Source organism: Chrysochloris asiatica, unplaced genomic scaffold, assembly GCF_000296735.1.
Source record: "Chrysochloris asiatica unplaced genomic scaffold, ChrAsi1.0 scaffold00017, whole genome shotgun sequence".
Classification (NCBI taxonomy): domain Eukaryota; kingdom Metazoa; phylum Chordata; class Mammalia; order Afrosoricida; family Chrysochloridae; genus Chrysochloris; species Chrysochloris asiatica.
In genome coordinates, this window is record NW_006408535.1 from 10,303,808 (window position 1) to 10,318,443 (window position 14,636).

A 14,636-nucleotide genomic window follows, 5' to 3' on the forward strand; every position below is an offset into this window, starting at 1 on the left:
CGCTATGGGTCAGAACCGACTCGATGGCACTTAACAACAACAACAACAACAACATATACAGGATCACTATGAGTTGGAACTGACTCAATAGCTCAGAACAACACTAAGGACAGATGGTATAATCTGCTTCTGAATCTCACCTTAAGCTTTGCTTCTTCTAGAAATTCTATCCTAACTCAGGATAACAAGTGAGTGTACTCAGTAAACATTTTCAAAAGTATAAAAAACATAAAGTGGTATTATTATCATCACTATGACCATTATCATTACAAGGAGCTCTGGCAGTGTAGTGGTTAAGCTGCTAACCTCCAGGTCGGCAGTTTGAAACTACCAGCTGTTCCGTGGGAGAAAGATGAGGCTTCCTGCTCCTGTAAAGATTTACAGCCTTGGGAACCTGATGCAGGGCTGCTATGAGTCAGAACCAACCCCATGGCACACCACCACCACCACCACCATTATCATTACAATAAATTAAAAAGTGAACTATTTGGGTCTTTAGCCTTCTGAGGCAGACTATGATCCTTGTCATTACCAAACATGGACAGATATTAAAGGGGTTTAGTGTTCAATAAAACAGAAATAATAATTCACTTTAATAAGGCAGCCATTTAGAAATGATCAGAGTTGATCTCAGGACAATGTAAAGGTACTTAAAAGACGCAAAGGTATGGGCTATAATATTTCCAAGGGTAACTTAAGAAAAAATAAAGAACTGGCATGACCTAAGTGCTGGTGGTTATAAGCATGTAGAGCTGGCGGTTATATGTGAAATAGTAGGATGCTTATCATAAACTATGGAGGCCTGATGTAGTTCTGTGGATCAGTGCACTGGAAACTATACAGGGTCACTATGAGTCAGAACCAACTCGATGGCACTTAACAATAACAACAATATCATACACTGTGTTCCTAGGGTCAGTCCCAAGTCCTGGACTGCTAACCACAAGGTCAGTGGTTCAAATATACCATCTGTTCTTTAGAAACCCTATACAGGGTCTGGTAGCGTAGTGGTTACGAATCGGGCTGTGAACCGCGAGGTCAGCAGTTTGAAACTACCAGCAGTTCCGCGGGAGAAAGATGAGGCAGTCTGCTCCCGTAAAGATTCACAGCATCAGAAACTCTGTGTAGGGTCGCTATGAGTCGGAACCGACTTCACGGCACACAACAACAACAATACAGGGTCACTCTAGAGTTGAAACTAAGGCAATGGCACTCACCAACAATGACAGGATGAGTCTATGCTGTCAGTGTCTCTAGGTGACAGCAAGTGTGATTTAGGGCCTGGACTTCTAATTTATCCACATAAATAAGGATCTTTGCATTACATAAACTTTATGTACACCTTTCAAGCAAAGGCCTGTAATACAAGTATCTTTATCATTTTTTATATTAGATTAAAAGCAAGTTTGACTATGGACAAATAAATATGACAACTCCCTTCCCAAAGTTATCTTATTTTTATCCTGACAGTTCATATTCCATTACATCACAGCTACCCTTATTTGCTTTTTGAAAGTCATGAAAATGATCAGATATATTTAATAAACTAGTATAAAAAATTTTAAGTTATTTGCTAGCTTTTTAGGAAATGAAGGCTATAGATAATTATTGTTGTTGTTGTTATGTGCTGTGGAGTCGTTTCCGACAGTTTCCGAGGCTGCAAATCTTTACAGGAGCAGAAAGCCTCATCTTTCTCCCATGGAACAGCTGGTAGTTTCAAACTGCCGGCCTTGAGATTAGCAGCCCGATTCGTACCCACTATGCTACCAGAGGGGAAGAAAAACTTTCCTTCTAGAGATCAAGAACAACAACAAAAAAATGTAAAATAAATATTTTAAGAATTTCAAGGTGAGATCTTTCAAATATTGTCATTTTGTGTAAAACAGAAAAATATAAAGCACGTTTAAAGATGTATTAAATTTCCAGTATAATAGCTGTTCCTTGTCCTTTGTGTATATATATGTATTTACTGTTTTATAGTGCCATCAAGTTGATTCTGACCCATAGTAACCCTGTATAGGGTTTCCGAGGAACAGCTGGTGAGCTTGAGCCCCCAACCTTGCAGTTCAAATGGCTTTGCAGTCCAGCGCATTAACCCACAGCACCACACCTGGACTCTGTGTGTGTGTGTGTGTGTGTATCATCAATATATGTAAGAAAGAATCCTAGTTAGGTCTGGACCATTGTGGAGCAACTGATTATTAAAAGGGGTATGTTTACTTATTTTGACAATCAATTTTCAGAAGGAAAGACAAAGAGATCTGATTTTAAATGCTGCCTTTTCTTCTCATCATAAGGCTCATCAAGATCACCCACTTCTTGTTGCAAGTGCCAAAAGCCCATTCTTTATTTTCCTTCCACTATTTTAACCAGATACTGATTACAGAAAGAAGGGAGAGCAGTTGCTATGAGGCAGAGAAAAATGTCCTGGCAGTTGAGGGCCCTCAAGGGGAATTTGCAATGTTACCTCTCTTTAATACTGTATAGATTTGCAGGATTTTCGTGAAACACTTAACTAAAATGAAAGGATTTAAAAACTGAATGCAAGATATAGATGCAATCATTTTTAAAAAAATCAAAGACACTTTAGTTTTATTTCAGAATTTTCTAGTTTTAAATTCTTAAGCATGCAGCAGTGATGATCACCTCTGGATGCTATGGTTGAAAGAATGATTAATGCAGACTGCTTAATTATATACTCACTATATAACAGATGCCTAAAGATTAAAAACTGACTGGGATTGGGATGCACCATTTCCAATTAGAGCAGGGGTGGGGGGTGGGGGGCAATAATACCTATCTAATTAAATATCAATATCCACCAGTTATGGTGAATTGCAAAATAAGTTCAAGTATAGGGAACACCAACAAATATATGAGAATCTGGAAAGAACATGCACTTAGATGTTTATTTGTAAATCTAAACATCTCTCATATAGTCAAAGATAAATGTACATAGAGTATAAATATCTATTGACCTAATATGGAGAATTTTCTCAACCAGCATCTTCAAGTTTATTTAATGTGAAGAGGCAAAAAAGAAAGCATCCTATAAAAAGAATTTCGGCTCTCCACCTCCTTTCCCCTATTTCTTCAGAAGGCACAGTTTAAATGGGACAACTTCCTGAAGTCCTTAGACTCTACCTCTCAGAGATAATTCAGATGAAGCCCTAAGGCAGAACTGAGAGGAAGGCTGGGCTATTGTAGAGGCATCTAAGGAGGAAGAAAGCAAAAGAGTTCTGCTTAGAACTGCACTGAGAAACTGCAGAGCTTTCTAGAGCTAGAAGGTAAAGGGTTTCTTTAGGATAGCCAAAATGCAGACTGGGCAGCAGAAACAGTGTTCCTAAACCAAGAAAGGTGAGGCTGGAAGTAATATTTGGAGCTAATCCCAGAGTTAAGTCCTCCCTGGAGCACAACTGCTAGATGGGGGGTGTATCTCTGCTCTGGGAGCCAAACACTAAGAGTAAAAGCAAATATTTGATGCTGAAGAGCTCTCAAGAACTGAAGAGCGCCATTTAGTTATTTCCACATGGTAGTGTGGGCTTAGGATGTTAAATAGATTAAAAGGCTAAGAGAGGTCAGTCACTGGAGGGAAGATTCTCTTGCTTCTCTTGACTAGGTTCTCTTTCCAAAATTGTTATCCAGTCCATCCCATGACTGTGGAGGGTCCTGGCGAAAATTAAAAGCTGACACATCTTCTCTGAGAACATCCTAGAGAAATTTGAGTCAGAATCCTGTGGATGCAGGCACTAGAACTCAAAGGAGGAGGAAGTGTGAGTCCACTGTTACAATAAAGATGGTATTCGAATATTTCCAAAGGTATGGGATTAAAAACTAAAATGGATAGGGTCCCTAGAAACCACCAAATGTATTCTCTTTCATTTCAAATAGAGGTTCGGCGGGGTGAGGTGATTACAGTTTGTTGTTGTTAAATGCCATTGAGTTGGTTCCGACCCATAGGGTTTCCTAGGAGCGGTTAGTGAGCTTGAACCGCTGACCTTTGCAGTTTAAACCGACTTTGCAGTTCAGCGCATTCATCTACAGAGCCATACCAGGACTCCGATTACAGTTTGCTTAGGGGCAAAACAAGAACGTGAACCCACCCACACTCCCAAGTCAGCTCTCCTTCTGTCTGATGCTCAGTTAGAATTTTGATCTGTCCCAATGCTTCCTAGGACTGTCTTTGTTAGGGTCCTTCCTCTGCCTCTTCCCTGGCAGAGGTTGCCAGGCATCTCTGACTGGGGAGAAGTCCACTAGGCCCTGGGCCAGGCTGTGACCTGGTCACCCTCTATAACGCCAGGGGGCTTGGGTGCTAAGGCATAGTGAGTGCCAGGTTTCCCACATCGGACCCTGCCGCCCTCTCCCCATCCTCCTTCCCTCCCCGGCCCTATCTGCTGGGAGGGTAGTCGTTCCAATTTAATCTCATTTAAAAAGACATAACTAATAAATCTGTATTGCCAAGGCACGGAAAGACGGCCAGCAGAGTCGATCGTGCTCCCAATCCCATTGAACCCCATTGAAAACCATGACAACACGGGACAAGCTCCGATTTATCCCAGCGCACTAAAGCTCATTGTGAGCTGGCGTCAATCACGCATTATTCCCGGACTGAACAAATGCAAAATCTTGACTGGAACAAATGCTTCCAACAGGTCCGGGGCGTCGAGCTCCATTTCCCCTTTGTCTACCGCCTAGCAGTTGGCCTGTATTGGGGTAGCCTCTGTCCGACCACCCAGCGCGCAGTGGCCCCGGCAGCAGCGCAGCCTGGGCGCCCTAGGCACGCTTGACAGGAAAGCTGTCCCTTGAGGGTGCTCAGGGTCCGGTAGGGCCACAGCCGCTGCACCCAAGTCAGACCCGTGTGTTGTTCGGGTCCCACTGGGGTGCGGCCACTTCAATTCCACCGCCTTCATTGAAATCTAAAGGCCAAATACCCTAACCACTGACTTCCAGCAGAGAGGCCTCTGGGCGTGCTCTCAGTCACCCTAAACTGACATGCAGCGTCCTCTATACTGACCATTGTCTTGGATGGGGGGTTGTAGGACTAGAAGATCCTGGGGAAAACCCGAGTCTTAGGGGTTCTCAGCCGTCTTAACTGCCCCATAAGTCCTGTCCTAATTTTCCCTATCGGTCTCATCCGTCTCCACCAGGCACTCACACTAGGTACACCCGTGCTGCGAGCGGTTAGCGTCAGGTCGATGTTGGCATCGAGGGAAGAGACCAAGGTCCCGGCACAGGCCCTGAAATGAAGGTGGCCAAGCCGAGGCTCACAGATGTGCCAGAGCGGCTGGTGGTGCCAGGGAGGCAAATTTCCGAAGTCAATCATGCAGAATTCTGCCGTCCCCCGGCCTTAAAGCGGACCTGAACCCTGATCTGCCAAGTGCGGGCGTAGGTTCGGAGCCCGTGACAGGCAGTGGCAAGGAGGGGCTGAAGTACTGAGCCGGGGTTCTGACTGGAGCAGCTTAGTCTGATGTCCCTCCGTTTGCCGGACTGGGGCGATAAACTGCAACTAGGGCTCTATCTGGCCTTCCCCCAAACCCCTGAGACTATTGGGACGTTAGAGGTGTGGGGAGGTTCCCAGCAAACTGAAACTCCGAAGGAGGCAGCAGAAGTATCAGCCAGAGGAGGCAGCGCCTCAGCACCTGCCTGGAACTTTTCGCCTCTGAATCCTTAGAGGGATCCAACCAAAAAGAGAAAGGGAGTGCGCCAGAGTTTAACGCCGCCTTGTAAACCACTTTCTGGATCCTTGCAAGGAAACGAACTCTCCTGCAAACAAGCTGGAGGAATAAAGCAAACAGGGAATAAATTCCTGGGTGCTCATAAACCCACCCATGCCGCCCCACCCTACTGGGTTCTCCAGGCAGGCAGGGCCTTGTGTCAACCTAGGAGGAGGAGGAGGAAGCTGGGGGCTGGGGCGGACGGGTGGTGGTCACCGCTCGCCACCCAAGATGTTATTCAATGGTAACAATCCCCATTATCTGTCCCCACTTTGGGCTAATCAGACAGAATCGCTAATTCCCGGGCTGCTTCCTGCCGCCTCTGGGAGGTAACTGGGCGCCGAGGGGCGGGGCGGGGGGGAGGTACTGGGCGGGGCGGCACGCGGAGGTGGCACCTTTGGGGCTTGAGGGGGCTTTGGCTTAGCACTCATTCAGGTACTTAACACCCCGAGACCCGCACCTCGGCTTTCAAAGAGGCTGGGGTGGGGATAGCTGCTTATATAAACAGGGATTCTGCTGTAAGCGCGCTAATATCCTGGAGGCCAGCGCATGGGGAGAGCCTCCCAAGCCCACGGGTAGGAGTGGCGTCCCCTGCCGCCCTTCAGTTCCTAGCTGCCCTGCCCCCGCCTACTTCTAGGCCATGTCCACCACTGGACGCCTCAGCTTCACGGTGCGCAGCCTCCTGGATTTACCCGAGCAGGACGCACAGCACCTGCGGAGGCAGGAGCCGGAGCTGCGCACACCCCTGCGTCTCGCCCCCTGCGCTGTCTGGTTGGAGCCAGAGCGCAGCCACTACCCCTGTGAGTGAGCTGAGGGAGGCGGCGGGAGTGAAGGAGAGAGGTCTTTGAACCAAGAGCCTAGTCCCTGCTAGACTGGGAAGTCAAAATTCCAGCCAAAGGTGGAGATTTCCTCACTTTGGATTCGGGTAGTCTGTCCCAATCAAGCGCGTATCCAGTGCTTCCAGGTCGATGCAGCCTGAGAGTCGATCCCCCGCCCCCCCCCGCCCCGCGCCCTGCGCTAGCGCTAGCGCGTGCCGGTTAATTAAATTTCTGCTTTGGGGGACTTCTAGAGATCGGAATATTTAAATATTTAAAATACGGCCCCGTTCTCCTGGTTTTGATCTGAGATGGCGAATCCAAGTCTCCTTGGATTCGGGTTTGCAAACCTAAGAACACTAGTGCAGTTTACCTGGAAGTGGCCAGCGTTGGTGACCCAGGTTGCGATAAATTCGCCTGTCAGCATAGCAACTAGTACGATGTTCTAAGAGGGCGGTGGGGCGGGTTTCTCTGGGTTGCGTTCTCAAACCTCGTAATGATTGTTGTGGTAGGAAAGAGATCACTGAGTTCGGAGAGATTGAGGTTCAGATTTAGGTACAAAGATGGAAGGGCTTCTGACGGACAGCGGTGTGTCAGTGAGGACATCCTCGGGCAGGTGGTTCCCAATGTGGTCGGCGCATAGCGGGGACGTCTGCGCCTCACCAGGCCATGTCTTCTTTGCCGTCTTCCTAGCTTCTGATGAGAGCATCCCAGAGATCAGCCCGCCCGACTCGTCGCAGGGGACGTCCCCGAGACCCGCGACGCCGGGCTCAGACGCTGATAAGAGGAAGAAGCGCCGGGTGTTGTTCTCCAAGGCACAGACGCTGGAGCTGGAGCGGCGCTTTCGGCAGCAGCGTTACCTGTCGGCGCCTGAACGCGAGCAGTTGGCGCGCCTTCTACGCCTCACGCCCACGCAAGTCAAGATCTGGTTCCAGAACCACCGTTACAAGCTGAAGCGCTCACGTATTCCAGCTACCGCGGGGTCGCCAGACCTTGCCGCTGTCGCTGAGCTGCGCGGCGCGCCAGGCTTGCTGCGCCGTGTGGTGGTGCCTGTGTTGGTGCGCGATGGGCAGCCGTGCGCAAGCGGTGGAGAGGCGGGTGTGGCCGCTGCCAGGGACAAATGCGGCGCCCCCGTGGCCTCCGCAGCCGCCTGCCCTCTTCCGAGTTACACTGCCTTTGGTCCCGGCTCGGCTTTAGGTCTCTTTCCCACCTACCAGCACTTAGCGCCCTCCGCCCTGGTCTCCTGGAACTGGTGAGGCCGCCAAAGGGCGCGGGCACCTGGGACTACCCAGGACTTTGGAGCGCCCTGCGGCGGGAGCAGGCCGCCTCCCTGCGTGCCACACCTCTAGCGCCAGCCTTCCCTGGCATGCCCTCTCTAACCATAGCGGAGGCGCACGTATGAAACTGTGACCAAGATCTCTTTTCTCCCCTTCCCTCGACCCCAGGGCTAGGTTTTATTGCTTGAACAGTATTTGTGTATTTTAAAATAGCAATTTGTATGGGATGCAACGTATTTTTAAAGAAATAGACTATTTTTCCTCTTTGTGGTGCGAGAATAAAATATGTGGAGTGCTCTGCACGCCTGCAGGGAACCCAAGGTGGGAAGCCGGGCTCCAGGGCGACAGTTCTGAGCGACCAGCCGCTCCTGACCAGTTTTTATTAGGGTCTAACTCGCGTTTGATCTAAGGGTAGATTGCAGTCCCAACAAGGTTTTAGGAAGACGGGATGGCGTAGCAGAAAGAGGGGAGGCGGAGGGGAAGTCAGAAGCAGCCGGAGGGTCCCAGTTAGCTTAAGGCGTCTCTGGTCCTGGAATAGAACTCCAGGAGTCTGATGTTTCAGACATCAAAAATCAACCCAGTAGTCCAAAAAAGGGAATGAACTAGTCCAGAAGGATCTTTTTGAGATGTGCTTTCAGGTTTAGGTGCTGAGAGCACCGCACCCAGAACAGCCTAAATCAGATGGAAAACCCATGAGAGAGAACACGCGGAGAACTGATAATCCTCAGTTAAGCGAGTGCCTCACTTGGTAGCTGTGATTTCCAGTCTCTTGCGGCAGAAGCACCTGTCTAGGGATGGAGTATCGGGCAGGGTGCTGAAAAAAATCAATGGGTGGTAGGCAAACACTGGAGCAGGATTAAACCTCAAGGCTGCACCGGAAAAATTCACAGGCTAGCTGAGGGAGGACCCCTAAGGACAGGCCTGTGACTAGACTTTGTGGTGGGATCCATGGTCAACCTCATTAGGCTCGAAGATCCGGTGCCCCATCTCTCGGGTTTGGAACTGCTCCTCTCCAAAGTATCCAGAACCACAGAGCTCCCGATGCAGGCGTCACCTCTCAGGGAAAAGAGGTGAGAAGAGGTGATGACCTCGTTCTCCTGCGCTCACTGCAGGGAGATGGGCTTTGAGTAAGCAATTTCGGGCCATCAAGTCCTGAGAAGGAAGCCAGGCCCTGGTGAGTTCTGTGAAAGTAGGCTTAGGGCCTGTTTGAGGGGTGGCTAAGCATTAACACCTGGAATTAAGGCGGTGGACAGAAAGGAGAGGGCAGAGGGGGAAGGGAGTAGGCTGGTTAGGTCTCAGCTGCCGGCCACCTTGTCTTCCATATGGATGGGACTATCTTAGAAGAATCTCTATCCTTAAACCTCCTTTTGTCTTGGGAACTGAAAAGGGCATTGTCAGGCCTGAAAAGGACCTAGACAAAATCAGCACTGTTTCAATTCAGGATTCTGTTTAATCAGTCCCTGGTGACAATGTAGTGGGTGTTAAGCGGGACAATGGTATCTTTTTAAACCTTGTGGCCTTCAGGAAAACAAAGGGCTTGAATTTTATGGGCTTACAACTTCAATTAGAACAGTGCCAATGTGCATGGGAGATTATAAAATTTGTATCATAAAACCCCATTCTAATAAATGATTGTTGAGGAGACAGCTTGGAGGTTGTAAGACATATACGAGTGTTGGGTCCTGCCAAGGGGCTTCTAAGATAGCGCTGGCACAACAAATGGGAAAGAAAAGGAGATAAAGAAGGCCATGGTTGGGGCTAACCCCTGTCATCTGCTGTCTGGGTGCTTGGCTATTCCATGGTATTATTCCAGAAGTGGAGTAATCTCCAAGAATGGTGGGAAGCAAATATTCATAGTTTGTTTTCTGCTATAGACAACAATGAACACTTCCCGAATATTCCTAAGGAGAAAGTGCCAAAGAAAGCACTATCTGTTCAATTCCTTGCTTTTCCTATTCCTAGGATCTAGGGAAAGTAAATCTTAGAAATGGATCTGGACCACAGAGAGACCCTCTTCGCAGGAGGCTCTTTGAGAAAGCATATCCTCAACCCAATTCATCCTGACCCGAAATAGGGAGCCAGAGGTCTCATTTAGGTGGTCAAAACCACAATAGGATGTCCACCTAGTGATACATATCCTGAGCTGCAGGACAGCAGTTTCCTGTGACCTCTACACCAAGAACAATGATGTATATAAACTGTTACCAGCTTCCGTTTGCTCCTGTTTCTCTAGATTCTTCTTTAGAGAGGAAAAATCATGGAGGATAGTTCACTCCTAGCCCCTGTTTTAGAAACTCAGGCTGTTTTCTGTTCAGGTTTGGAAAACCTGAAAATCTGTTCAGGTTTGGAAAAGAGAAATGCGAATTTCCTTTGTAACCAAAAAGATTAATTTTTTCAGCATCTGGCTAAAGAAACCATACCCAAGACCTCTTTACTAGCAGCTATAAGCATAATTAGGTTTCGCTCCTTTTTTCCCCCTCTCTAAATATTTCAAACCTGACACCCATTACCAGATTCACACTAAGCAACCTTTTATTGAAATGTACTGTGCTCCAGGCATTCATTGTTCTAAGCAGTCACATTTATTATCTATCTATCTATCTAATCATCCCCATTTTACAAATGAAAAACAGACTCAATGAAGACTCGAAGTCATACTTTATAATTACTATGTATCCATAGAAGAAGCCCTGGTGGCACTGTGGGATAAGCACTGGATTGCTAGCTACAGGTTGGCAGTTGAAACCCACTGTGGCTTCATGGGAATAAAATGAATTTGTCAGCTCGTGTAAAGATTTGCAGTCTTAGAAACTCTATACAGGGTTGCCATGTGTCAGAATCGACTTGATGACAGTGGGCTTTGTTACTTACCTCTAAGAATAAATGTTGTCATTGTCTTTGACTTAATCCACAATCACCCTACAAACTGCTCTTAGGGAGGGCAACTGAAACAAAACAACAACTATATATGTGTGTTGTTAAGTGCCAAAGTAGCATCAAGTCACGTGATCTTGTATAGGGTTTCCAAGGAGCAGCTGGTAAGCTTGAACCACTGACCTTGAGGCTCAAACTGACTTGGCAGTCCAGAGCATTAACTCACAGGACCATTATATATATATATATATATGTATATACATATGTATAGTTTTTGTTGAATGCTGTTGAATCAATTCTGACTCATAGAGACCCTATATAGGGTTTCCAAGATAGATAGATAGATAGAGAAAGCATTGGACTGTAAAACACAAGGCTAGCAGTTTATGATAGTTGTTGTTGTTAGGTGCCGGTTGAGTCGGTTCTGATTCATAACGAACATGTATAGGGTTTCCAAAACTACATCTTTGTGGGAGCAGAAAGCCTCATCTTTTTCCCACAGAGCAACTGGTGGACTCGAATCATGGATGTTGTGATTCGCAGTCCAGTGCTTCTCATATGGAGCCACCATGCTCCCTTATGATCGTAAGCCATCTCATAGATAGTCTTTAAAGAGAGAACATGCCTTAAGCATTCTACATAGCTCAGGACCACTCATAGAGGCTGATCACAGGATACCACAGTAGGTGCTAGCATCTATTGATATTTCCTATTTGCCAGACAATATTCTAAGTTCTTTTTTTGACAATTTAAAATTAATTAATTTAAAAGGTCTAAGTTATTTTATCCTCATACCAATCTCACATGATGATATTGGTGGTGGTTGTTATGTGCCGTTGAACTGGCTCTGACTCATAGCTACTCTGTATAGGGTTTTCAAGGCTGTAAATCTTTTCTGGGGCAGAAAGCCTCATCTCTCTCCCACAGAGCAGCTGGTGAATTCAAACTGTTGCCCTTGTGGTTAGCAGGCCAGCACATAACCCACTACACTACCAGGGTTCCTTAAGATGGTACTTACTGTTGTAAGTAACTTGTCCAAGATCACACAGTTAGTAAGTGACGAAAGATCTGAATGTAGGCAGGCTACCAACAGATCTTACATCCTTAACCACATGGTGGAAGTTTATTTCCCATTCACTGGTTATGTTTCATTTTTCCCAGTCTGCAGTCCTGATTGGAGTCCTAATGTAGCGCTGTCGGTTAAAGCATTGGACTGCAAAATCAGTTTGAGCCTCAAGGTTGGCCGTTCAAACTCACCAGTCGCTCCTCGGAAACCCTATACAGGGTCGATATGGGTCAGAACTGACTCAATGATACTTAACAACAACAACAACAGTCCTGGTTACCTTCGTCATAGATGATTCCTTAGAGACCTGCCCTTTAGCGTTTTTCACTCTAGGTCCCGCCCTCTCTTCCTTTTCTTTTTCCTTCGTTTTTCTTCCTTCCTTTCTCCTTTCTTACCCACCAAACCCCCAGCTTTCCATCACAGCCTCTACTCCCCCACTGTTGTATGCGTTCTTGCCCAGCTGTCAGCTTGTCTACAAATTACAATATTCTTCTGTGACAATCATTCCACAATTCTTCTTCCAGAGAAACAGCTGCTGTTGTCATCCTGACACCAATTGTCCACTCAGGGCTCTGGAGAGTCACTGCTGATACTGAGAAGCTTCTCTAAGTGTTTCCAAGCCCCATGCCCAGGTCCCTGTGGAACTTTATGCCTAGTTTTCCTAACCCTTTCCCCAGTTCTCCTTTTCCTTCCTAGTTCTCCAGTTTTATCTTCATTATTAGATATCAGCCTCTTCAAATTTTCTTGATTTTCTTCCGTTGTAAATATTTTTACTTCATCTCACTTAAGTGTCTTGTGGGTAAAAATTGCAGTTTTCCCTTCAGTTTTCTTTTCTTATTGTTCAAAAGATCTTACAATTTAGCACATCTCTTATCTGACCAATGGAGCACTCTGGTATCTCAGATAATGTGTTACTGATGCTTTTGTTGTTGTTGTTTAGTGCCGAGTGGATTCTGACCCATAGCGACCCTGTATAGGGTTTTCAAGGAGCTTCTGGTAAGCTTGAACCACTGATCTTGCAGTTCAAACCAACTCTACAGTCCAGTGTATTAACCCACAGTGCCACATCAGGACTCCTACTGATAGTGGTGGTGTGTCGTAGAGCCGTTTCTGGCTCACAGTGACCCTGTACAGAGTTTCTGAGGCTGTAATCTTTACAGGAACAGAAAGCCTCATCTTTCTCCTGAGGAAAGACTGGTAGCTTCAAACTGCTGACCTTGAGGTTAACAGCCCAACCACTACACTACCAGAGCTCTTTTACTGATGCTTTGTTGGTGGTGGTGGTAAGTGCCATTGAGTCATTTCTGACTCATAGTGACCCTATATAGGGTTTCCGAGGAGTGGCTGGTGAGTTTGAACCACTGACCTTGCAGTCCAGTGCACTAACGCACAGTACCACACCAGGACTCCAAGTTACTCATCATTTTTCCAAGCCATGATGTATGTGGTAGGGAATTTGCAATTTATACTTTTAATTATTTTCAGAATTCAATTTCTGCACTTTTCTTCTTCCCAAGCCCTCCTCACTAGTAAATAAAAGTGTATGGTATCCTCATGTCTCCTTTGAACCCACCACTCATGTTACTCAGTCCATAAACTCAAGAACAATAGCCTTCAATGCTGATCTACAGAGGAATGGTTTAACTTTATGGGGAAGCCAGGAAGGACCAGTTAGGCTATTAATAGTTACAAGTTCTCTTCCCACCCCAACTCCTTTTCACATCTATCTCCAGTTTTGTTCCAATCCTATCCAATGGCAAGGTTTTTGTTTTTGTTTTTGTTTTTATTGCTTGTCAAGAAAACTAGCACCATAACTTTTTAGAGGTGGATCATGGCCCTACGGACCAATAAAGATTTCTAAGTTTTTACAGAGATCATGTAATTTCAAAGCTGCTCTCTAGCTTCTGTGAGTAGGGTGTTATGGAAAGAACATCTGAAGGGACTTTGGTAATGCTTCATTTCCTCCTGTATTCTGACTGGGTGGTCCTTTATGAGTCAATAGGGTTTCAAATGCTTTTACCCAGCTAAGAGGTTTGGATTGCATTTCTCTCCTGTCTCTGCTTTCCTGTCTCTCTTCCCTGAAACTGTTTAGAACACGTGGTAGAGCTCTCTAGGAAGGAGTGACAAAGGAGAGACAAAGTGTCCAAAAATCCATTAAAAGAGCACTTAAATCTTCCACCTGAGACGTCTTCTTGTTATACCTTTCTCCTTCGGCTTTGCTTAAGCAAAGTGTTAAGTGTATTTGCTTAAATGTATTAAGCAGTGCTTCCTCCATCCCTAAAGAACTTATTAGCTTAGGTTCAAATTACCTCTTTGGAGGCAAATTCTCAAGCAAAGGCAACTCAGTATCCCACTAAATCAAAATGTCAGAGTCTGATATCGTAAGGCAAGCAAAAATGTAATCACAAGAAAGCTTTAAAAAAAAAAAGAAATGGAAAGGGAAAGGCACAGAACACGGTGAAAAGACAAAAGACTCCACCCCACCCCACCCCCACACGCCACACACACAAGATAAGTAAAGAAACAACTGCTTCTCTGGGGAACTGTTTATATAGCCTAATCACACTGATGGATTAATCATTTGTCTCACCAATTTTTTTCAAATATGCTCCTAAATCACAGTTGAGAATATTTCATATTTAATGAAGGTTAAACAGCGAGAGTACAGAATTTTCCTATTGAGGATAAAATCTTTTCTCAAATAAGGCTAGTTATTTTACCAATTTGGGGTGCATTTCTGTATAAAATAGAGTTTCCAAAATCCTGTTGTCCATGGAAGACTACACCAATCCTCCCTTTCTTCACAAAACTATCTGCTGATTGAAAGGAAAACTATGTACTCAAATACATGAAGTATGTATAACAACCTAATTTCATAAGTATTATATTA

At 45.9% G+C, this 14,636-nt stretch overlaps 1 protein-coding gene and 1 pseudogene across 1 annotated transcript; both read left to right on the forward strand.

The window, feature by feature from the left end:
- The first annotated feature begins 6,354 nt into the window (after positions 1 to 6,354).
- NKX2-8 (NK2 homeobox 8) lies at positions 6,355 to 7,785 on the forward strand. Its single transcript, XM_006835334.1, has 2 exons — positions 6,355 to 6,514; positions 7,223 to 7,785. The coding sequence occupies exons 1-2, from the start codon at positions 6,355 to 6,357 to the stop codon at positions 7,783 to 7,785; spliced, it is 723 nt and encodes a 240-aa protein (XP_006835397.1).
- A 969-nt stretch (positions 7,786 to 8,754) lies between these two features.
- The window catches only part of LOC102823277, a 69,379-nt pseudogene continuing 63,497 nt past the window's right edge, over positions 8,755 to 14,636 (forward strand).

Excerpts from the sequence above, each read along its gene's own strand:
- NKX2-8 (XM_006835334.1), top strand. The coding sequence starts at position 6,355 with ATGTCCACCACTGGACGCCTCAGCTTCACGGTGCGCAGCCTCCTGGAT. Across the intron at positions 6,515-7,222 it reads AGAGCGCAGCCACTACCCCT|CTTCTGATGAGAGCATCCCA; the intron begins GTGAGTGAGCTG and ends CCGTCTTCCTAG.